The sequence below is a fragment of the Cenococcum geophilum genome (genome assembly GCF_001692895.1).
Source record: "Cenococcum geophilum 1.58 unplaced genomic scaffold K441scaffold_79, whole genome shotgun sequence".
In the NCBI taxonomy this organism is placed as follows: Eukaryota; Fungi; Ascomycota; class Dothideomycetes; order Gloniales; family Gloniaceae; genus Cenococcum; species Cenococcum geophilum.
Genome location: NW_027137637.1, coordinates 562,877 through 584,353, shown reverse-complemented (window position 1 = coordinate 584,353; position 21,477 = coordinate 562,877). Strand labels below are relative to the sequence as shown.

General features: G+C 46.4%; 7 protein-coding genes across 7 annotated transcripts; 3 read left to right on the top strand and 4 right to left on the bottom strand.

Annotated features, from left to right (window-relative positions):
* Nucleotides 1–5,037: 5,037 nt before the first annotated feature.
* On the top strand, nucleotides 5,038–6,270 carry K441DRAFT_592299 (uncharacterized protein; the record flags this gene model as incomplete). The annotated part of the gene is made up of 2 exons (XM_067644871.1): nucleotides 5,038–5,254; nucleotides 5,579–6,270. The coding sequence occupies 2 exons, from the start codon at nucleotides 5,038–5,040 to the stop codon at nucleotides 6,268–6,270; spliced, it is 909 nt and encodes a 302-aa protein (XP_067497333.1).
* A 1,393-nt stretch (nucleotides 6,271–7,663) lies between these two features.
* Nucleotides 7,664–9,141, bottom strand: K441DRAFT_592340 (uncharacterized protein; the record flags this gene model as incomplete). Its single annotated transcript, XM_067644873.1, has 2 exons — nucleotides 7,664–7,972; nucleotides 8,008–9,141. Coding segments are annotated over 2 exons (1,443 nt in total), but the record flags the coding sequence as incomplete, so codon positions are not given.
* A 111-nt stretch (nucleotides 9,142–9,252) lies between these two features.
* On the bottom strand, nucleotides 9,253–9,909 carry K441DRAFT_592492 (uncharacterized protein; the record flags this gene model as incomplete). Its single annotated transcript, XM_067644884.1, has 1 exon — nucleotides 9,253–9,909. A coding segment is annotated over one exon (657 nt), but the record flags the coding sequence as incomplete, so codon positions are not given.
* A 3,464-nt stretch (nucleotides 9,910–13,373) lies between these two features.
* K441DRAFT_709183 (tRNA-dihydrouridine synthase) lies at nucleotides 13,374–16,099 on the bottom strand. Its single transcript, XM_067653833.1, has 3 exons — nucleotides 15,827–16,099; nucleotides 13,847–15,763; nucleotides 13,374–13,789 (listed from the first exon to the last, which is right to left on the bottom strand). The coding sequence occupies exons 1-3, from the start codon at nucleotides 16,066–16,068 to the stop codon at nucleotides 13,702–13,704; spliced, it is 2,247 nt and encodes a 748-aa protein (XP_067497330.1). The 5' UTR covers nucleotides 16,069–16,099; the 3' UTR covers nucleotides 13,374–13,701.
* Nucleotides 16,100–16,230: 131 nt separating this feature from the next.
* Nucleotides 16,231–17,578, top strand: K441DRAFT_670155 (putative BAP31 domain protein). The gene is made up of 4 exons (XM_067650236.1): nucleotides 16,231–16,396; nucleotides 16,585–16,719; nucleotides 16,777–16,880; nucleotides 16,939–17,578. The coding sequence occupies exons 1-4, from the start codon at nucleotides 16,376–16,378 to the stop codon at nucleotides 17,318–17,320; spliced, it is 642 nt and encodes a 213-aa protein (XP_067497329.1). The 5' UTR covers nucleotides 16,231–16,375; the 3' UTR covers nucleotides 17,321–17,578.
* A 203-nt stretch (nucleotides 17,579–17,781) lies between these two features.
* On the top strand, nucleotides 17,782–19,759 carry K441DRAFT_592148 (amidase signature enzyme; the record flags this gene model as incomplete). The annotated part of the gene is made up of 3 exons (XM_067644864.1): nucleotides 17,782–17,930; nucleotides 17,980–18,569; nucleotides 18,684–19,759. 3 exons carry the CDS (start codon nucleotides 17,782–17,784, stop codon nucleotides 19,757–19,759), a joined length of 1,815 nt encoding a protein of 604 aa, XP_067497328.1.
* An 81-nt stretch (nucleotides 19,760–19,840) lies between these two features.
* K441DRAFT_622390 (RTA1-domain-containing protein) lies at nucleotides 19,841–21,079 on the bottom strand (the record flags this gene model as incomplete). The annotated part of the gene is made up of 5 exons (XM_067646006.1): nucleotides 19,841–20,076; nucleotides 20,127–20,235; nucleotides 20,291–20,711; nucleotides 20,773–20,860; nucleotides 20,917–21,079. The coding sequence occupies 5 exons, from the start codon at nucleotides 21,077–21,079 to the stop codon at nucleotides 19,841–19,843; spliced, it is 1,017 nt and encodes a 338-aa protein (XP_067497327.1).
* Nucleotides 21,080–21,477: the final 398 nt, after the last annotated feature.

Below are 21,477 nucleotides of genomic sequence, written 5' to 3'. Positions count from 1 at the left end.
CTATAAGGTATAGGAATTAAGTCTAGAATTTGGCAAAGGGTTAGTTTAGTTTTATTATTAGGTGATTATAGTTATAACGGGCATCCCGTACTTTGTTTGGGTTAACGTAGATAGCCGCTAGGTGCTATATTATCTCATTAACAGATATAAATTAGATAGGGGAGTTATCCTTAAACTTAGCTTAAAGGTGCCGTTAGGCGTCCCCAGTAGTTTAACTAAAGAGGTAGAGTATTTTAGCTTCTTTAGAAAGGAAATGGTTATAGTTAACGCGGAGCTTTCCTTATACTTAAATCCTCCAATTCTTAAAGGTAGGGTCTATCCCGTTAGATAGTAGTAGGGGGTTAGGGAGCTTAACGGACTTTAATTACTTCGTTATTATATCTATACTCCCTAGTATATCGTATTTAGTAGAGTAAATAGGTTAGCTAGGGCTTTAAGAAGGGGAAGCTAGGCTATTTTATAGGGCCGTAAGGCTTTCTAGGATCTCTTATAGGGTCTCTTATATATTTCTTACTTTAAGACAATTGGCTTCCTAGCTAGCTATAAGGGCGCGAATCTGCTCGCGTATATCTATAACATTATTATTATCTTCGATTTCTGATCCTAATTAGATCTTAGGTTCCTCTCAGGTAAAGGTAGCTCTCTTAAATAAGCTTGCTTTAGATACTATCGTTAGCTTCCTAAGATTTGTTAATATTATACGCTTTAGTTTTAATTCCGGGGGTATAGGTCTAGTCCTATCTAGCTTATAAGGTAGGATATTATCTAGGCCTTCTCAGGCAATATAGAGTTGTTTTAGTGTCTAAGTATAGCGCGTTAATGCGTTATTACAGACGAAGTTTCTTTAGGGTAGGATATTATTAAGGCCTTCCCAGGTAAGGTAGGGAGAGCTTAGTATAATGTCACAGCTTAAATAAATGCCTCTAAACCGAAGCTTAAACGAATGCTGTATTACAAAGATACTAAGCTAAAGAGAAGGAAAAGGGGTCGCTAGGACCGATGTAAACAAATATATAGGGTGAGCCGCTAAGGCGCTAGCTTTAGGCGGGCCAATCGCAGATCGGCAGAATATGGCAGAATTTGGCAGGTAACGTGCGATAGCGCCGTTACAATCTACAAGCTTCGGTTTAGAGGTATTTATGTAAGCTATTATAAACACAAGTCTTTACTAATAGTAGACTGTAGGTCTCTATAGTATATAAGTTATATTACTTATAAGTATACCTAATCCTTATTAACTAGCCGCTATAGGGTAAACGGTAGTTTACTATATAACTGCGCATTAGTTAACCGCTTCTTTGGGCGTAGGGTTAGTATAATAAGCTTTTTAGGTAGGCGTACTATAAAACTACTAGGGCTTAACCTACGCCCGCTTCTTATATTTACTAACTGCTTAGTATTAACTAATACTATAGATAAAGCATTACCCGCAATATCCGTAGTCTCTATATTTTATCGCCCGCGGATATTATTACGCAGCGCGCTTACGCGAAGATCGCCTATATACTAAGGTTGTGTATACTTAGAACTACCTAATTTATCGCAAGGACCCTATTAGCGGCTCTTAACTATAAAGATTACTTTACCTAAAAGGCCTTCTTCTTAGCCTGCCTGGCCAAACTGCTATATTAGCATATTATAGGATTTATAGCAAGGCATTCTATATTAGATTAAACGGTAAATATCTAGGATATCTATATTATGTGCTACTATATCTAATATAACTAAAATTCAAATTTAAGACGTTGGGCGCGCGTATTCGGCGTATAAGCGGTCTTTATTAATATCCGTAAGCGTTATATAGTAGCTCTGCACCGCTTCTCTAATAATAGCAGTATTATAGCCGCGATAGATTAACTAGCTGTAAATAGTATTATAACAGGCAGCTATCCACTCCTTAGAATTAAAGAAGATAATCGTCTTTAGAATCAGCTAAAGTTAATTAAACTATTAGCGGTATATCCGCTGTGTAGATATTAAGCGGCTTCTTAATTACTCGCCCTCTTTTTAGTTACTATTACTAGCAGTATATAAATACACTAGAGCAGCAGTAATAGTAAAGTAAAGAGCTCAAAAGTTCTTCTTTTCTAGCGCAGTTATAACCCTCTATATAATCTTTAGCTCTAGCCAATTAATTAGGGTTTTAATAACTTATATATTAGGTTTAAACCCAGCTAGCTTATATATAGTCTAAAATATAGATAGGTCTAGCGTTACGGTATATACAAACTAAGGCTTATTAACTAAGACCGAACGTACTTTAAAGAGTTATGCGTACGCTATACGGAAGGTCTCTCCCTAATTAGTAAGTAGGTATACTTTGTTAACTACTATAAGGGTAATATAAGAATAAAACGTCAGGTCTACTAGAACCTTATACAGCTTATTACTAACTAAAAGCTTTAGGGAGATAAGAATATATATATAGCTGCCTATATAAATATCCTTAATTAGCTTAGCGGATATTGTCTTCCCCTATATATAAATAGGTTAAATATAAAGTAGCTTTATAATCTTTTTTACTTACTCTAACCTAATTACGTTAAGTAAAAGAATAATAATAATAACCGCATTAGGTACGAGATATAGTAGTGCTTGCATTATTATACTCTTACTAAAAGATGTCTTTGCTATAAGTATAAGATCTCGCCGCTTAAATATCAGCACCCTTAGGGCCTCGAGCTGCTCCGTATGACCGCGGTACAAATATATCTCCGCAATAGCTTTATCTAGCTTATTTATTTAAAGCTTATAAGAGCTGCTTATAAGCTAGGGTAGCTCCCTCTGCAGGCTATATAGCCGTAGAGACCGCTAGGGATCTATTTTAATATAATCCCTAGCCTATTACGTCCTGCTAGCTTATTAATCTGCTTAACTAGCTTATGGTTTATAACCTCTTTACCTTATTCGCTTTAATGGAGGTATTAGTAAATAGCGCTTAAAAGCAGCAGAGGGAGAGTAGAGGGTTAGATAAAGGTAGGGAGGACTTAAATACGTTATAATAGATAGATCTTAATGGGTTTTAATTATTAGATTATAGATATAATAGATAGAGAGTAGGTAGTTAAGATTAACGCGTTATTAGTGCGAATATTGCTAATTATTTACTTTAGTAAACCGCGTTACGGCTATTTTAAAATTAATGTTAGGAACGGGAAGGTAGGGAGACTTCTTACGTAGACCATTTAATTCGCTGGAGCTTAGTATATAATTAATAGATTTTTTAAGCTGCTGTAACGTGTCCCGCCCGCACGTCGCCATACGGCCAAAAAGACAGAGAGTGCTTGCGAACTTGTCGCAAGCGCGGCGGGACCTAATATATATACTCTTACAGCTGCCTAAACTTGTTATAAGAATAAGAAGTGAATATCCGTAATATTAGCTATACGGATATTACGACGTGCGTTATAAATGTCGGCTAAAGTGTCTCAGACCATACAGGGACAGATGACCTAAACTGGTTTAGTGCTATCGGGCCGGATTTATCCGGCCTCCCTGTGTGGTCTAAGCATGCTAAGACAATTGGTAGGGTAGGGCTTCCTGTGATCACGTGATAGACCCGCTAGTATATAGATCCGTTCTCCGTGACGACTGAGACCTTCCTAATACCCTGTTACTCAGCATAACATTCGCCATTAACGTGTTCCACCACTCATCCGGCCACCCCAGTCATAATCCACTACACGCCAATAAGTAGTCTACCCTCTTTCTGGGGTGATTTAGAGTTATGAATCGATGACATTATTGTTTTGGTACGAAGACACGTCCTGGTGCTGGTGGGGTGGCCGGATGAAACACGATAGTGATTTATTCTATTAGGTATAAGGCGAATGCGAAAGCTCAGAGTTAACGTATCTCAATTTATGGCGTTAAGAAGTTATGCCCCGCTAGCCTCACAATTCCATTAGATTAAATCATCCAGCGCCGCCCAAATACGAGACATCTTCGTTCTGGTCGCTACCAAGCGTCTGAGAAACGTTGATACACAAGGCTGATATTACTTGTCCTCATTTGTGCCGCTACTCCCTCCTCCTGGGCCGCTACTCCCTCCTCCTATGTCCATTCCTCCGTCTCCTGGATTGGGACGACTCATCGTGACAGTGGCCGAACTCCGCAGAGAGTCCTCAATGATGTGCTGCTTGTGCTGCTGTGCTTTCTGGGCGGTACCGCACGTAAGCTGATGGCTAATGACCGTTAGGACAGATGCTCATCACCTTATAATGTCACTCACGTAACAGGAGCAGCGCCGGGCTTCGAGAGATACTCGTTGACTGGGCTAAATGTCGCGAGGCAGTTTTCAAAGTCCTGGTTATGGAAAGCTCCGGGCGCGCTAGAAGGGGGGGCACTTATAATGCCAACAAACCCCCGCACCAACCGAGCTTACAAAGCAGCTGCGCGATGCGGGGAGAAATCTTTGCAGCTCGGTCACTTTATGGAGTCTCCACACACACCACCATACACCTGCGTTCCCATGTGACAGGTATTTTATGAAACATCAAAGCTTAAATGGTGATTAGAAACCATCAGTAGTACAACGAAAGAAACCCTCAGCAGTGCAACTCTATACGAATACAACATTCTATAATCATACTCAACTTCCTTTTTACAATCTAACAAAGCTAACTCTGAAATTCCCTTGCAGAGAAGATAATTTCATTGCCCTGTCACGTCCTGCCTCCTTCGCATTGGTTTTCCCCTCCCCACCACCTTTTTCAGCTTTGATTACTGTCGCCACATCTGGCTTACATAAATCACCATGGCTCTTTCTAATAATACCTAGGCAGCACATCTTTTACGAGAAGCCTCCGATTAGTCTCCAACGCATCACAAAGCACCATGCATAGGCACACTGCGTTACACGTGAATCGAGGCTTGCGCACCACCGATCCTCAGCCTTGATATACACTCACCACCAATATCCATCAGGCACTGAATCCCGTACATTCCCTTCGAACCTTCTCCCCCCTACTTACTACCAGTGAAATATACAATCCACCCACTCCATTGCCTAAATATCAAATAAACAACGAAATAAAAATGCCCACTCCGGAGCCCCCGGTTCCCATTAAACCCGCCCCATGGACGACGAAATGCGCATCGTATTGGCTGTTGCTGAACCTGCGGAAGCTACCCGAGGATGTCTATGACCCGCTAGAGGCGTCGTCGCCCGAGTTCGCGGATCCGCAGCTTGCGGGCGAGTTTAAGGGCGGGCTGGGCATGATTATGGTTGTGAGATATGAGGACACGCCGACGGGTAAGTACAACTTTTGTTTCTTCCTTTTTTTTTCCCTTTGGTAGAGTGAGAAAGGGCGTCAGTGGCAGAGAATAGCACGAAGACAAACCAGTCAAGGCTTAAGAATTTACCTGTACTTTTCAGAATAAGTATATTGCAAAAGTAGTGATATTGCTAGCAGTGGAAAGTAGAAGGAGTTTTCGTTCTTTCTCAATGGCAATTTACCAAAGACACTCCCATATTCTCAACCAAATTTCCAACATCTCTTATCCAACCCACCTCTTCCATCCCCGCTCCCTCCCCTTCGACCTACCCCTAAAGCTGACCCCCCAAACCCTCAACCAGGCCCTTACGACGAACTCCTCCTAATCCCCGGCGTCTTCCGCGTCCCCACAAAGCCCACGTCCCGCAAACGCATCACCCGGATCTACGTCTCGCAGCGCGAAACCTGCTACAACGGCCGCCACAACTGGAACATCCCGAAGCACCTCGCCCGCTTCACCTTCTCCTCGCCCGCCGGGACGCCGGGCCCCCTCACCCTCGCCGTCTACGCCCCGGACCCGAGCGCCAAGACCCCTTTCTTCAGCGCCACCCTGACCCCGTTCCGCTGGCTGCCCGCAATCCCCATCAGCACGCGCTTCCTCCCGCTCAGCACGACGCTCGCCCAGCCGCCCGTGCCTGCCGCCGCGCCGCTGCCGGCTGCGGGCCCGAGTGGTCCGGATGGGGATGGGGGTGGTGACGCCCCCGCCACCGACCCAGCCCTGCTGTGCGGCACGCAGCACTGGCGCAGCATGCCCATCAACGCGTACTCGCCCGCAACGCGCGGGATGTGGGTGACGGTGCACGCTCCGGGAACCGGGCCCTGTGCCGCGGGGGCAGGCAAGCCGAACGGCGCACGGCCATCGGAGGCGGGGACGGCGGAGGCGGTCGCGGAGGCGACGCGGTGGTGGCCCGTGGCGGTGCGGCCGTGGCCTGTGGGCGTGTGGATGGACGGCGCGGAGATCGAGATCCCGGCGCCGGTCGAGTGGAAGCTGTAGGGTGTGGGTGTGAGTGCGGGGAGCGTGCCCGGGGGTATCGCGGGCGGAGGGGCTGGGCTAGGGTGGGGTTTAGGGTGGAGGTGGTGGGAGCGGCGGAAGGAGGGGGATGGAGGGGAGGGTTTGGGGTCGAGTTTGGACGGTTTTGGATTAGTGAGATGACATAGAAGAGGACAGAAGTAAGGAGCAGCTTTGGTAGAGTAAAGGATACTTCGACGTTAAGCTAGAAAGTTCGAACAGTGGGAAGTGGGTAGGATAACGTACTTTGTAGCCCGAATAGGAAATGTATGGCAACGTGTTGCAAGGCAAATGTTATAATACGCCAAAACTAGCAGGTGAGGACCGATGCCTAGGCTTGTCGTCTGTCGATAACCATTAGGCTGCCATGTAGATGATTAATACAGGCAGTGAGAAGGGGAACCGTGGTTATAAGTCAGCGAATTGACATCGGCGAATTGGCGATCCGAAGCAAGTGTAATAAAGACATACCAGGATCCGTACTAAAATCCGTACTAAAAAGAGCACTCAAAACAGCACTAACAGCTGCTGGCGTAAGCGCATACCCAAGTGAAGAAAGTGAGCACGAGATCAATCCACCCATGAAAGTGAGACGAGAACTTTGTACGTAACACGTGTGATTATGGCGTATACATTTTAGTGTACCATTTGCTTTCTGGCCCAGCCTGGCTTATTCCCAGCTCCCGTGACCTCCCAAGTAGACACAACGAAACATGGAAACCGTGGTTTACCGAAGAAAGTATAGTAAAAGAAGCGGAGTGAGCAACGCGGAAACAACCAATGGCAAGAACGCAATCTAGTATTAGACGAAACGCTGAATTCGCTGTCCAATCAACAGTAAAACGGCCCGTACCGATCCCATTCTATAAAATAGCACTTCTGAGTTGAGTGCAGGTCTGCTTGCCTGGCTAAGGATCGTAGAACTTTTCCAGTACTCCGCCGCGGATGTCTTGAACAAAAGAACAAAAAAACAGAAATAGACAATAGGCAATAGAGCCACTTAAAACACCTCCCATATGAACATGGCGTCGTCACGCAGCTTCGACGGCATCTACTGCCATCGCGTTTGCTAATGCATGTATACGGAAGGAATCGGGGATATCTGTACGGCATCAGTAACTAAAATCGGGGATTCCAAAATCCTATGGGAAGCGCCGAGACCAGGATACGATGCCAGTAGAGACGCCCAATGCTTTCCGTCCAGGACGCCGTTCCAGGAGATCACACAAACCACACCTCTAGGATGAAAGCAACGCCGTCTGAATGAATATAGAACACCGCGTGAAACCGAATATGCCATTAGCCGAGCTGCAAGGGGGCCGAACAAAGGAATTGCTGGGATGCATATGAAGATTGGCCAAGAAACACCCGACACAACTTAAAACATCCCAGTATCCATACCCACCATGCCTGCCCCAGCCACATTGACATTCATGCCTTGTAGATTGTTTGGCACGCCTCCCAGATTTAGCTGGTTCAGCTTCAATTCCGGGTTGCAGTGAGGTGCATGTTGCCGGTGGTATTTCAGCCCATTCAGATTCTTGTAGCGCTTCCCGCACACTTCACAGCGATATGGTTTCTCCTTCTCCATTCCGACCGTGCCTGGATAGGGGATCGAGGTTACAGGATCGACGATTGAGAATGTCCCATCCGCGTTCTCTTTGAGCTGCTGATTCTGGTGACCGTGCTGTAGATAGGTTAGCCATCTATCATTATTTAAACTTGAAATAATGGGTAACGAGCCTGTTTGTGGTATTTCAGCCCATTCTGGTTCTTGTACGCTTTTTCGCAGCCAATAACAGGACACTTGAACGGCTTGACCTCTTCGGGGAACGGCACAGGAGGGATGTTAGCACCGGCCAAGATTTGCTGTTCGCGGAACCGTTTCGCCAACTCGCTGCTGTCGTTCCCGAGCTGGTAGTTCTTGAAAGCCGCCTGTAATTGTTGCTGGTTGAGACCTCCTTGCTTGCTGAAGAGACGTTTGGCTGGCTGATCTATTGTTCCGTCGTATCCAGCTACTCCGTTGCCGAAACCTATGCCCCAATCGCTGTCGCCTCCCTGCATCGTCTGTGAGCCCAGTGGCATGCTAAGTCCATTGAAGTTGGAAAAGTCCATGTCGAGTTCCGCCGGCGTTCCAGGGGCTGACGAGTCGGGAGAATTCCTGTTCTGTTGTTGCTGCATTGATTGTGTCCCAAGAGTTGGAGTATTTACAGACGAAACAGTTGGGTTGTTTTGTAGCCCAAATCCTTGATGCCCTGCGGATGGTGTGGTTGGTGTTGAAGTGCGGAGCCCTTGGTGGGCTTGCAGCGCATTCGCCACATTCACGTTCAGTTGAGGGAGTTTATTCTGGTTTTGGCCGAATTGTTGTTGCTGAGATTTGAATGGTGTCTGCTCCTCGATCGCAGGCATTGGTTCTGCATCGTCCATCTCCATATCCTCTAGTGAATCCATGTCTTGCACTGTGGATAGATTAGTCCTGCTGAATCCATCCGAGCCCAGCCGTTGGGATCTGGATGTGTTCATCGGAGATTGAGTTGGCCTAAAGCCGTGTTGCGTGTGCGTGGCAGGTTCTGGCAGGGCCTGGATTTGGCCTGAGGTTGGATTTCCAGAGGGTATCCCAGCAGTAGTGCTACCAGGTAGTCCTCCCTGTGTAGATTGAGAAGTCCGCATGGCTGATGCTTGAGCATGTCTCTCTTCGAAATGCTGGAGAAGGTCGTGTAAGGAGTCGAGAGTGAGACCGCAGCATGTGAAGTCCTTCATGAAATTCGCCTCCATCTTCGGCAGGTAGGAGGATGAGTGATATGAGGGTGATTGATTGAATGCAGGAGATGTTCCTGCCATCATGATGCTACAAGGGACGAAATGTTAGCAAAGCGGGGAAAAGTTGGGGAAGTTAAGACACCCATGCCGAACTTTAAATTCGGCCACGAAGGATATGCTCCAGCGTCTTGTCTTTCAAAGTTCAACTCACTCGTCTCGGATCCAGCTTCCTACTGATACTCCTCCCCAGCTCATGCCGTTAACATAGCTCCCTGTGTTGCTTTCCCTCCGAGGCCTATCTTTCATTGATATAGGCCTAGCACCTGTTCCATAGTATGAGGATCCGTAACCATTTCCAATAGAGTCATGACGACCTCCAACGCTCAGCCGCCCCTCACGCCCCTCATTGCCGCCATTGCTATTGCTAAAGGTTATAGCAGAGTTCTGGTAGTCACTCGCGCCTGCCTCTTGCAGTGCGAATGTGAGATTCGAGGCTTGATTGCGGGGTGAGGTGGAGTTGAATCGTGGAGGAGTGGTGATGTCAATCGGAGAGGCTGCTGTGGCCATGTCGTGTGAAACGGGCCTCGGCGGAGACTCTGGGAACAAGGGAAAGCTGCAATCGCCCGTGTCTTCGAAGAGAAGATCGGAGTCCGGCAGCAGAGTCTTGTGGCCAGAGCCTAGCTCGTGCGGCTTTCGGTGCCACGAGAAGTAGAGCTCTTTCTCCTTCTTAGGCTTGCCAAACTGCGGAGATGTAGCGGACTCGACTGGAGTGCTGACCGGAGTGGTGTCTGCGGTCGACTCGCGCCCTCGATCGCCAGTGATGGGGGAGTAGTAGAGGGGTGGTGGCGTCTCCTGTGAATCCAGTTTCACGGCTTCAAAGTGTATCGTCGATGACTCAAGGCAAGCGTCTGCGGCGGAGATAACGAGCAATGCGAGAGGGTTGGAGCAAGTAATATAATTATTCGCGATGGCAGCGTGCCCTTTAGTGAAGGACGCCGCGGTTTGAAGACTTGAGGATAAATGGATGAATCCTCGGAGGGCGGCGGTGACGAAAGGTTTGTCTGGGCGGGCGACTAGAAGGTGTGGTACTGTGAACCCTGAGAGGCTGCCGAATCACGGTGCGAGAGGTTCGGATGGCGCTACTCGATTCACTAGGACGGGCCTCCCTAGAAAGCCCGAGCAACTTAGCCGTCGCACGAGAGAGAGACCGCTGGGCGCTGGACGCTGAAGCTGAACGCCGAACGCTGCAGGGTGGCTGATGGGTACCGAGGAACTTTCAAGGTTGTCGTGGTTGTCGTGGTTGTCGTGTTTGCAGAGCGAACAAAGGGTAGCCGCGCTCTCGTATTTTAGGTGTTGACGATGCGTGGGTGCTTGGATGCTTCTTCGGTCGGCTTCCCTGACGGCGTGGGCTCTTGCAGGACGTGGGCTCTGCGCTGGCTATTGGAGAGCACGGCATGGGTCAAGTATCAAGAGAGCCTCGACCCATGGCCTTGGGGCGGGTTGACTCGAACGTTTTAGCCATTGCAGCTCGGCTGGAGGGTTTGTTACGAACTTCACTGCCTTCCAGAAGGTCACTCCACATGGCAGCCCACCAGAAAGAGGCGCCCACACGTGGCGCTGGTGTAATTGACCCTCAGTCCTGGTACCCCCATGGCCCCCGAAGTACGCAAACTCGTAGACTCGGTGAACACAAACCCCTTAACCCCCCATGCATCAAAACTCGTTGTTTCTAAAGTACAACAACGCGATGCATGAGACCCACTCCACGCTAATCCCTGCAGGGAGCGGAAATAATAATTGCTTTTAACTACCTAACTCATCCTAACTCGTCTGCCGCCCGTTACTAATGATGAGGAGCCTGATGTTTAGATGCATTGTGTCCTCCACCCATCACTACTATTAGCATCCCAACTCAGGTCCCAGGTTGCTTATTTCGTAGTATGTCTTGAACCTCGAGATATTTCCACGCATCTGACGTTGTCCCGCCGGATGCGTTCACCCGCTTATTCGGTTTCCTGGATTCGCCTTCGGACATGCCTCGGATCGAGATGTCGTATAATTCCGGCTTACCTGGTTCATTAGTTGGACATATTGACACCGCTCGGCCTGCTCCCGGCATAAAAGTGGAATAGCTGTATATTATTGTCACGTAATTTACAACGCAAGCACTGCGCGTCATTTTCGTTCAATCGCCAAGCTCGCCCATCTCTGGTAGGGAACGGCGAAGATCGGCAGGTCACATGTCCCGGATGAGACAACCTCTTCTGGGTCCCGGCTTACAAGGTAAGCGTAGCATTCGTGGTGTCCAACAGTCCAGATCTGCGATTGCGTGGACGTTCTTGTATCACAATTAATTTCGACCACTGGCTCACGCATAGCGAAGTTACTTGATGTTGATAGTGTGGTGCACCCAACAATGCGCTATGGGTCAATCCTTCGGCATGGTGACCCTTCCACCAACCACACCGCAAGCTTCGAGCCAATTCGCGACTCGCCATTGGTGCGATCCGAGCGGTACACGGCCGTTTTGGACCCTGCATGAATTAGAAACAATATCAGGATTTCCAGAAGATTTCTAGTGCTCTAACGGAACGGCCTGTTCCAAGGTGCGACGTGGAACCTCAGCTTCATGTATTCCTGAACAGAGGGGAGAAATACGCTCGGCCTGACTCTAGAAGCGGCGACCATCTCACGACACAGACTCTAAGTCAACTTGGAGGTCAATCTGGCTAGCAGCAATCACATCCGAGGTGCACTAAATGCTGCAGTGGTTTCCAGGGCGCCAACATAGTTGCATGGGGTGATTCCCGAATGTTTGTGCCCAATGTGCTATCTTTGGAGTAGTTGTAGAGAGGAACAACACCATTTCCGTCTCCCGGGTGAGCGAGACAAAACATGTCGTCATTAGCGGTCGATCTAGCCAACAGCCTCTAATGCATGGATCTAATTAATAAAATGAGCAGCTAGGGGTCATCGTTGGGATTTCGAAGAGGCAACCCAAGACCAAGTGGAGAACTCAATAGAGTAGTAAATAACGGATTCTGTTGAGCTAAGTATTGTAAATAAAGTACACGTGAGAACGGCAGACGCCGATATTGGAGTTCCTTAATACAGCCGTGGGAGATACGCGCGTTGGTTTGTTACTCGCTGCAAAAATAAACTTGGCGAGAACTGACCAGTGGGAGAGGACGCAGGTCGGTCCGACCACGCTAAAAGTTTGGCCCACCATAAGCACTAATGCATAACCCCTGCACCGGGTAACCTCAGCTTAAAATATAAGATTACATAGTCAATCGACCCCTAACGCTCATTCTACAATACAATCTACCTTATAGTAACTAAGAAAAGTAACCGTAATAGGTAAGTAGGTAACAATATATTTATAATATATTTTAATTATATTCTAATATCACTAGATCTCTTTAATAATTATTAGCCACTAGATTTTTCTAATAATAATAGTATCCTTAACTTAAAAAAGTAATATATTTAAAGAGAGTAGAATACTACTTTAGGATTAAGTTAAGGTAAGTAAATTATAATATAATTTAAATACGTTCTTATTTAGTTAATAATAGTATTCTTCTTAATTTAGGAACTACTATATATGTCTTTAATAATCGAGTTAGATTTATTAGTATTACGGTACTATTAAAAAACGGTAGATCGCGGCAGATTACTAGTAAAACTTAGTAGATTACTATAGTTACGTAACTAAAAGACCGTATATAAACCCTACTTTAAGCGGCGCTATCCTTCTTCTCCTTTTCTTTCTCTAGCTTTAGATCTTCTTTAATAAACAATCCAATCGTATAGGCTTGCATACGTCCTTTCTACTATGCTCGTGCCTCAATTAACTAAGCCGCCAATAACTAGCGATATTAAGCCTACCTTAGACTATATCTACGTAGGCTCGTATATAACAAAGCCTTATAGTAAATGCTATAATAGACTTGTTAATAGGCTGGGTATATAGGTAGAACGAGGTAATAAGATCTAAACTTATAGAGTGTGCGCCTAATAGATTAACTCCGATTATATTCTAAGATTTTACTATAAAGAGAAAACTATCTAGGTAGGGACTATAGTCCTTTAAATATATAACTATACTCCTAATAAATCCTTCTATATATAATATACGTAATAATACTACCTAATTATTTTGCGTATAATTAATATAGTATTATAGGTACTGTTTTAACGTTTAGTTTAGTCTCTCTATTTAACCGTCTATCTATAAGTAATATACTAGATAGATTCGTAATTAAAGGTAAGTACCTACTATAGTATAGCGACTTTACTATAATACTAAATCTACAAAAGAGTTTGCGCCAAGCCAACACGGGATCTTCCCCGCATCTCAGATCGAAACAGCGGCATGTCACTGTTTACTTGTTTCCAGAATCCTACGGCAAAGTCCGCATCCGCGCTGTGGAGGCATCAACATGTCAAGATATTGGTGGCTTGATAATCCTATCTTCTATTTCCGTAGATTGATTCGCACTATGATTTTAATCCAAAGTCTACAGGTTTTGTAGCTGCTTATCCAGTTCCGATATCCGGATCTGCCTACAAGCTGGAAATGCCACCGATGAAACCAAGAGCCATAATGGGCTTGAGATCACAAGCCAAATTACTACGAATTCAGATCCCTAGCTACCCTTCCGCCTCTATCTCATAACTGTTAGATTTGTGCTTCGGCTCGAACCTAAAGTTTGGATGTGCAGGACCAAGAAACATTTCACTTATAAAGTGTTAGCAGAAGAAACAGTGGCTGTCTAGATAGGGAGAGGTGACTCGCCTGATTTTGATCCAGTCTTTGTAATGGTCACTGCTCATCAGAGTCTCGAGATCGTCTCGTCCTTTGAAGGCTGGTGGCCGATCTTGAATGCTAGGTGGCAAATATTCAAGCAAGCCGATAGGAACATATCGACAAGAGAAGCTGAGCCATTCTAGCAGAAACCGTCGTGCAGTGCCAACTCCAACCTCATCGGAGCCCCAAGTCTGCAATCCATACTTTGCAAATTTCTCGACATATGCCAAGCGCTCAGAGGCAGATTTATCCAAGTACTGGCCCTTCTCGATCTCTTCGAAGATCCAAGGTTTGATCAGTGCACCCCGAGCTACCATTACCGAGTCAACTTTGGCTTCCTTGATATGTTTGTAGTAGTCCACATGGGAATAGCAGTCTCCATTCCCGACAAAGTATATTTTCCCGTCATTTGCAAGGTGCCTGGAATCAGCATCCTTTGAAGTATCCGTTTGCTCATGTTTTGTCTTCTTCAACCTGTTGATCAGAGCAGCGCATCTTGAAATATACTCCCAGTCCGCGTTTCTAGTATATCGCTGCTGCCTAGTTCGACCATGGAGCGTGATCGCTGCAACACCCGAGGTTCCTCGGCCTGCCTCGATTGCTTCATATCCACCAAGCACAAGCCTCTTTACAAGCTTTTCGGCAGTTGGATTATTGTCTTTGGTACCCATACGAATCTTTGCTGTGATTGGAACCTCTTCCGACACGGCATTCATACCACGTATAATACTCTCGAGCTTGCTGGGGCTGTCCAAAAGAGCTGACCCTGCGCCTTGTCGAAAAACGAGATCAATAGGGCACCCACAGTTTAGGTCAATAGCACGGATATTCGGACATAGCGAAGTAAGAATTTCAGTGGTCTTTAGAGCAAGCCATGGTTTATTAGCAGCCACTTGCGCACCGAATTTGAGATCCTTGGAATTGTCGTATCCTGTGGCGACATCATTGAGTCCAGAAATTTTTGGTGGCCGTATTTCAGACTCATGAGCCTTCATCAATGCCCATTCACTCTTTTCACCTTGGATCAAGGGAAGACCCATTGCCATTTCGGACCATGTGACCTGTGCCCCGAGTTCAACACAGAGTCGCCTGAATGGCAGATTACCTTGTGTTGTTAGTGGAGCAAGAACTGGAGTTTCTGGTCCATAGTAAATCCGGCGTTTTTCTGAGGGAAGGAATGGGGGTTCGACATATTGAGCACGATTTTCCTCCACTGCGTCTCTGTGCTCTTCACTCTCTTCTTTAGGTTTTTTACTAGATCCATTGTGTTCCTTAGAAGTTTGGTCGTCTTCGAAAATTCTATGCATCCACTCAAGATATGCATCCGCTTTGGGTGTCTTTGTGATGCGTTTCGAAAGATTAATCTTCTGCTGCGCGGTGACAGCATTGACAACACCAACTTCATCTTCTGCACTGACCAATCCCTCCGCCTTCGCTTTCCGCACTGGATCCTCGGTGAGGACTAGCTCTTTCTTACCGCCATTTCTGTCCCTTTCCTCAGAGTGACAGCTAACGAAACGGCATTTCCAACCTGCACTGCAGACACCCTTCGAATCCCAAGTGGGGCAGATACCACCGAGAGTCTTGAGATCTTCTCGTTTACCGTCTTTTAGGTATTTACGTAGATCATGTTCGAATTTGCATTTATCCCCAAATCGGCACTCCTCTGGTGAGAACTCAGGGCTTAGTGCACGAGAGGAGCATAATTGGAGGGCATCCCTAGAACTGCCGAAACTGCGGCTCGTGTTCTGTCCTTTCGGCTTTTTCTTGCCGTTTCTGCCAGATTGGCGGTTGTCTTGTGATCTAGTATCTTGGTATCTCTGACCTGATGCTTCTGCCGCATCATCACGATCTACGCCACTTGAGCGTTCGATTAATTTACTGCCAGGTGGATAGAGGAGATACCTTGCTCAGTTAGTTGATATGAACATGAAGTCACTTACTGAAAGTACCAGGGAGTCAGCTCACTCGGCTTTTATATGAGCTACGCCCTTCTGCCTTTCACGAGGTGTAGATGTGGTAGTCTCTTTTTCCTCCATCTTTAAACGCTTAGAAGGAGATTGTTCGAAATCGTTGACTTCGGGATTGTTGATTAGGCCATGATGCTCAGCCTTTTCTGCTCTAGTAACTGCCGAGTCTCCAGGCAAATTTGGTTGGGTTGGATTATCTTCTTCCTTTGGCTTAGGAGTGGCCTGAGCTTTATTGTCCATAATTGTGACTGCAGAAAGCTGTCTGTTCGCTGATGGTCAGAATTTGCGCTGAGGAAATTCTCGTGATGGTGGAAGCCGAGCTTAGGCCACTAGCACTGTCCGGGTTAGCCCGTCAATTTACGTCACCAAGGCAGCCAGCCAGTTCTTGCTCAGCACACCACCGTTTCTTCATCCTCTGTTGCTGAGCTCGCTCTGAAGTTCTTTAACAACAAAGCTGATTCTAAGTGTTTACCACCAGAACCCTGTGCTTTCGACCGCTCATACTACAACAAAAGCCCTTATTCCAGCTTCAACCGACGTAGCAGCCATGACGCTCTACTATAGTCTCGTAAGTCTACATTAACACCTTCGGGTTATTTGCTGCATTTGTAACGGTGGTTTCTATAGCCATACTCCGTTCTTTGTTACTTTGAGCTCTATCAACCATGATCACAACTTGCGTCATTATCCCATCTGGCCTCACGCAAACATTAAAATAAATGGCCTAAAGCAAAGCTAACAGCTATCTCGCTTCAGGTATTCCTCCTCCTAGTAACGGAGATGGTCATCTTCATGGCGTTGATCATTCCATTGCCCTTTACATGGCGCCGCAAGTTGTTCACCTTCATATCCGAGAGTCCGATCATAGCAAAATTACAATATGGCATGAAGGTCAGTAGTTCGGTCCATATCCTTTTTTTCGGAAGCCGTTATTGACAAATTCGTTAGATAACTTTTATCTTTATCCTCATTCTTTTCATTGATAGCGTCAACCGAGTCTACCGCGTACAAATAGAACTGGCCGCTGCGCACAAAAGTCAGAACCGTGGAGGGTATGTACAACAACAAAGTGCATATCTGCATACAACACATACTGATTTTCTGATATAGGGCTGCAGTTCTAGGTGGATCAGAACGTATGGAAGTCCAAGCCCGCAAATTCTACTCCCAACGTAATATGTACCTCTGCGGCTTCACCCTCTTCCTGTCTCTGATCCTCAACCGGACCTACGTCATGATTCTCGACGTCCTCCGTCTTGAGGAGGAGGTGAAGACGCTCAGGGGCGACCCTGCTGTCAAAGGCAAAGGCAAAGGCTCTTCTCTGCAAAATGCTGGCAACGCTGGCGAAATCGGCCGACTAAAGCAAGAACTTGCTGCGAGGGATCGTGACTTGGCGAACTTGAAGAAGCAGGTTGAAGGCGTTTCCCGGGAGTACAATCGCATGGCCGACCAAATCACCCCGAGCGACTCCACTCCCAAGAAGGAGCGATGAATCAACTGACATCAACTGAGGAGACATGGTGATGGCTCAACCCACAGCAATGGCAGTAATGGAAACCATATTCCTAGTTTGCCCTAGAATTTCCGCAAAAGTGTTCGCCATGTCCCCAGTGCTTAAACATGACTTGGTGGGAGCAATAGTGTGTTGAAGAGAGGAGAGTTGGCGGATGAAGAATACCGATTATGGTTATGGTTATTAGTTTACAACTGTACCGTAGCAATGGGAGTGACATGTTTCTGGAAACTGGATGATCTTGATGTTTGGAAATTGTTTTTCTTCATCGAAAGGAGCAGTATAGTCTCCAGTTGTATCGATGTGATTGTGGCGTCAAGTATCAAAAATGTGGCTGAATGTCGTATTCTGATAACGACAAGCTTACGTCTAACCTAAATCCTAGGCTCTCACTTAGAAACTCATATTGTGCATACATATTGTGCATATTTATTTTAAACATGACAGAAACCCAGGATAATAGTTCAGCTGCAGTACTGGAGTTTATAAATTATCCATTACCCAAATCCTTCGAAATCCCATACAAATCTCCACCCCCACCAGCTAATCCTGTAGTTCGAGGGCTCCCACTCCATTACGGTGCTTCACTGTACAACGCCTAGCTATACGCTTCATTATTTATCAGCTAATGTGTCTAGTATCTCATCGCTCTCTTTTGTACAAACGTACCTTTGGAATAACGCGAACTTCAACGCTCTCCGTGGGCTTACACAGCTCGACGATGTAGAGAATCGATACGACCCAACCGTAACACCAGTAAGAGATCCGAACGCTGGAGCTCCTGCAAGCCATACGAGAATCAATAGCATACGCGCACCTCCGCTAGATGCCATTGGGCGTTTCTACTCTATCTCTGATTTCCACGACGCCTTTAAGACTGGCAAGCTTACTCCGAGCGCTGTGGTTGAGGCATTGCTGCCTCTAATACGGAGAGACGTTAAATCGCCAACGAAACACTCGGTAGCCTTCCTTGACACTAAGGTCGACATTGTCAGACGAGCTGCTGAAACGGCTACGCAACGCTACAAAGATGGGGCACCTCTAGGGATTCTGGACGGAGTGCCAATGGCCATCAAGGATGAAATGGATCTGAAGGGATATAAGAGGTGCAATGGATCCAAGCTGGATTTCACAAATAAGTTGGATGTGACCAGTTGGTGTGTGTCTAAATTGGAAGAGGAGGGAGCCATAATACTTGGGAAGCTCAACATGCATGAGTTTGGAATGGGTGAGTCAGTCCCATTGTGTTCATTCATGAGTTCTTAGGCGTCTGTCGGCGTGAGATCCTTTGGACCCTCGGTGTTCTTATAGTGATTGCGCAGCGCTTAATTATTTTCTACAGATACTACGAACAACAACCCTATTCACGGCACACCCTTAAATCCTTATAATGAACACTATTATACTGGAGGTTCCTCTGGCGGAGCCGGGTACGCAGTTGGTATGGGAATCATTCCATTTGCTATTGGAACAGATGGAGGCGGTTCAATACGTATACCTGCGTCTTACTGTGGTGTTTTTGGGCTTAAACCATCCCATGGGCGCGTATCTACAAGCCCATCTCTAAGCGTCGCAAATACTACAGTGGTGCTTGGCCCATTGGCAAGCAACATGGCAGATCTTGAGATCTCGTACCGTGTATTAGCTACACCAGATCCGCACAATCCAGCCTCTGCACTCTTCGCGCCGCCACGGGCGTACACGGGAGAGCGCAAAAAAGTCCTAGGTGTATACAAGACGTGGTTCGATCGTGCAGACCCTCCAGTTCGCGCGGTATGCCAGAAAGCTCTGGACCATTTCACCACGGAGCTTGGCTATGAGATTGTCGATATCACGCTTCCGATGATCCACGAGGGCCAGATGGCACACGCCATGACCATCCTGGCAGAAGTTGCTGCTTCGCACCCCGACGTGACTGGTTTAACCGCACCTAATAAAGTCCTGATAACGGTCGGCGGCAAGACTCCGTCGGTAGATTTCCTGCTCGCGCAAAAGCTCCGTAATCTCATAATGCGGCATCTGGCATACCTTTTCCGGAAACATCCGGGGCTTATTATCGTCACGCCTACGACACCGAATCCTGGTTGGCATATCAAAGGTGGTAAAAGCGATCTCAAGTACGGTGTCAGTGATGGTAATATGTCAGTGAGGAGTATGGAGTATGTTTGGATGGCTAATTTCACTGGAGTACCGTGCATATCATTTCCGGTAGGATACGTAGATCCTGTCGAAGGTAAAGACAAAATTCCTATCGGACTTATGGGCAATGGGGAATGGGGTAGTGAAGATGCACTTATTGAGTTCGGATATGATGGGGAGTCTTGGCTGAATTCAGGGCTTGAGGGAGGAAGGAAGAAACCGAAGGGTTGGGTTGACGTTTTAGATCTCGGCAAGAACTGGAAGGGCGCTGAAGCATAGCTGGAAGACATCTACACGTAAATTCTTTTATGGAATTGCGGGTTTGTCATCTCTGGAGAGTGAAGTGCCTTTTATGCCCTGTCAACCTCTAAAAAATGAGAACTCCGCCTGTCGAGAAACATTGCTTTGCCGAGCCGGTTCGATTGGGAATGGCTGTGGTTCTCCATGCGCGGGATTTCCAACCCACTGATCCATATGAATTCGTCGGGAGGGAACGATTTTAGACTGTGCAAGCCTCTTTCCATTCAGCACTAAGCGAGTAAAATCTCTAGGGAGGTAGTGCCCCGGGTGCACTGCACTGAAGAGAAGAAAAACAACTACTAACGTCAGCAGCTGAGCGCGATCTCGGATCACAAATATCACCTACCAAAAATCGGCAGCGCGTCGAATATCCAAAAGGACCATTCATGTGAATAGAGATAGTTTGGATGCTCGTGTGATCCAGTGAATTCGAGGATGCGATATATCGCTCGGAGCTGCTCCTGCCGTTAATACTGGATCCTGAAACTCTAGAAATCTAGGCCAACTTACCATGATCAACCCTGCTGCTATATGAATAATATAGCCTAGTCGACGCCACCTTCCATCACTAACTCTGAAAGAGCTTTTATTCCAATACCTGCTCACCACAAGGAATCGTGCGCTTATGAAGGCAAATATGCCAAAACAGACTACTTGAAGAATGAGACCTAATTTGAGAATTTTAAGACCTAGATTGAACCCCCTTTCCTTTTCTCCCTTGGTATCATTTGATGAGTATGATGCGCCGATAGCTGAAACGCCCCATAACTGGACAAGGAAAGAACTTAGATTGAACAAGATGAAGAATAGGGTGATGAAGCGCGGCGAGCACCAGAGGGTACGGAAGTTTTGACGTTCACTGGGCGTCACCCACCACACCAGGCGACCAAATATCAGGTAACATGCTGCAGCTATCCACGACGGTGCTAATCTACGACAGTGATTCTCTTGTTAGTAGGTTTTCAATATAGGATTGTGGACGAATTGCTTACATGATGGCAAGATACTGAAGAAGGAACACATTTAAACCCTTCGGATTTCCGACTGATACCCCTCGCGCGATCAAGCCGGATGACTCGACTATACAAGCCGCTCTTAGCTAAATCCCTGTAATCTAGCTTTGATATACGCCTTACTCAGAGCTCCGATTATCATGGGCCAGAAGCACCATGTTTTGTTATGGAAAAATTGAATGACGGTGATGAGCGTTACGCCCAAGAATAAGATAATTCCGATGATTGCGAGCGGCATACTTGGCTCATACCCATACAATTGACTAGGGTCAGTCACTAGCGCCATATTTAGTATATTCGATACAAATATTTGAGCGGTTTGAAATGGGTGAAAACGTACCGGTGTTGTTCAAGGAAGACATGTTGTAAGTATCCCGAAGCTCTATTCACCAAAATCGAGAGGGGTTAATTTAGAATAAATCTAAATAAAGTGAAATAGAAATTATTCTCGGCATCAAAATAAATGACGCTTCGAAGAACAAGAATATGCGTTGAAAATTAAAGGTTTGCTGGTATGATAATGAAAGGAAATCTGTACTTATATCCTCGCTCTAACCTGGCAACAGCAGCAGGCGCCCAGGAAGTCAAAACAATTTCTGCCATCATTTACCAGCAAAGCCTATAGCCGCAGCACAAAGGATGGTGCGGTGTACACCGGGACAATCGATTAAAGCTCCGCAAGGC

Coding starts and splice junctions, on each gene's coding strand:
- K441DRAFT_709183 (XM_067653833.1), bottom strand. CDS start 16,068: ATGGACAATAAAGCTCAGGCCACTCCTAAGCCAAAGGAAGAAGATAAT. Junction 15,764..15,826: donor GTAGCTCATATAAAAGCCGA/GTGAGCTGACTC, acceptor TAACTGAGCAAG/GTATCTCCTCTATCCACCTG. Junction 13,790..13,846: donor AAAGACTGGATCAAAATCAG/GCGAGTCACCTC, acceptor ACACTTTATAAG/TGAAATGTTTCTTGGTCCTG.
- K441DRAFT_670155 (XM_067650236.1), top strand. CDS start 16,376: ATGACGCTCTACTATAGTCTC. Junction 16,397..16,584: donor TGACGCTCTACTATAGTCTC/GTAAGTCTACAT, acceptor ATCTCGCTTCAG/GTATTCCTCCTCCTAGTAAC. Junction 16,881..16,938: donor AAAAGTCAGAACCGTGGAGG/GTATGTACAACA, acceptor TTTCTGATATAG/GGCTGCAGTTCTAGGTGGAT.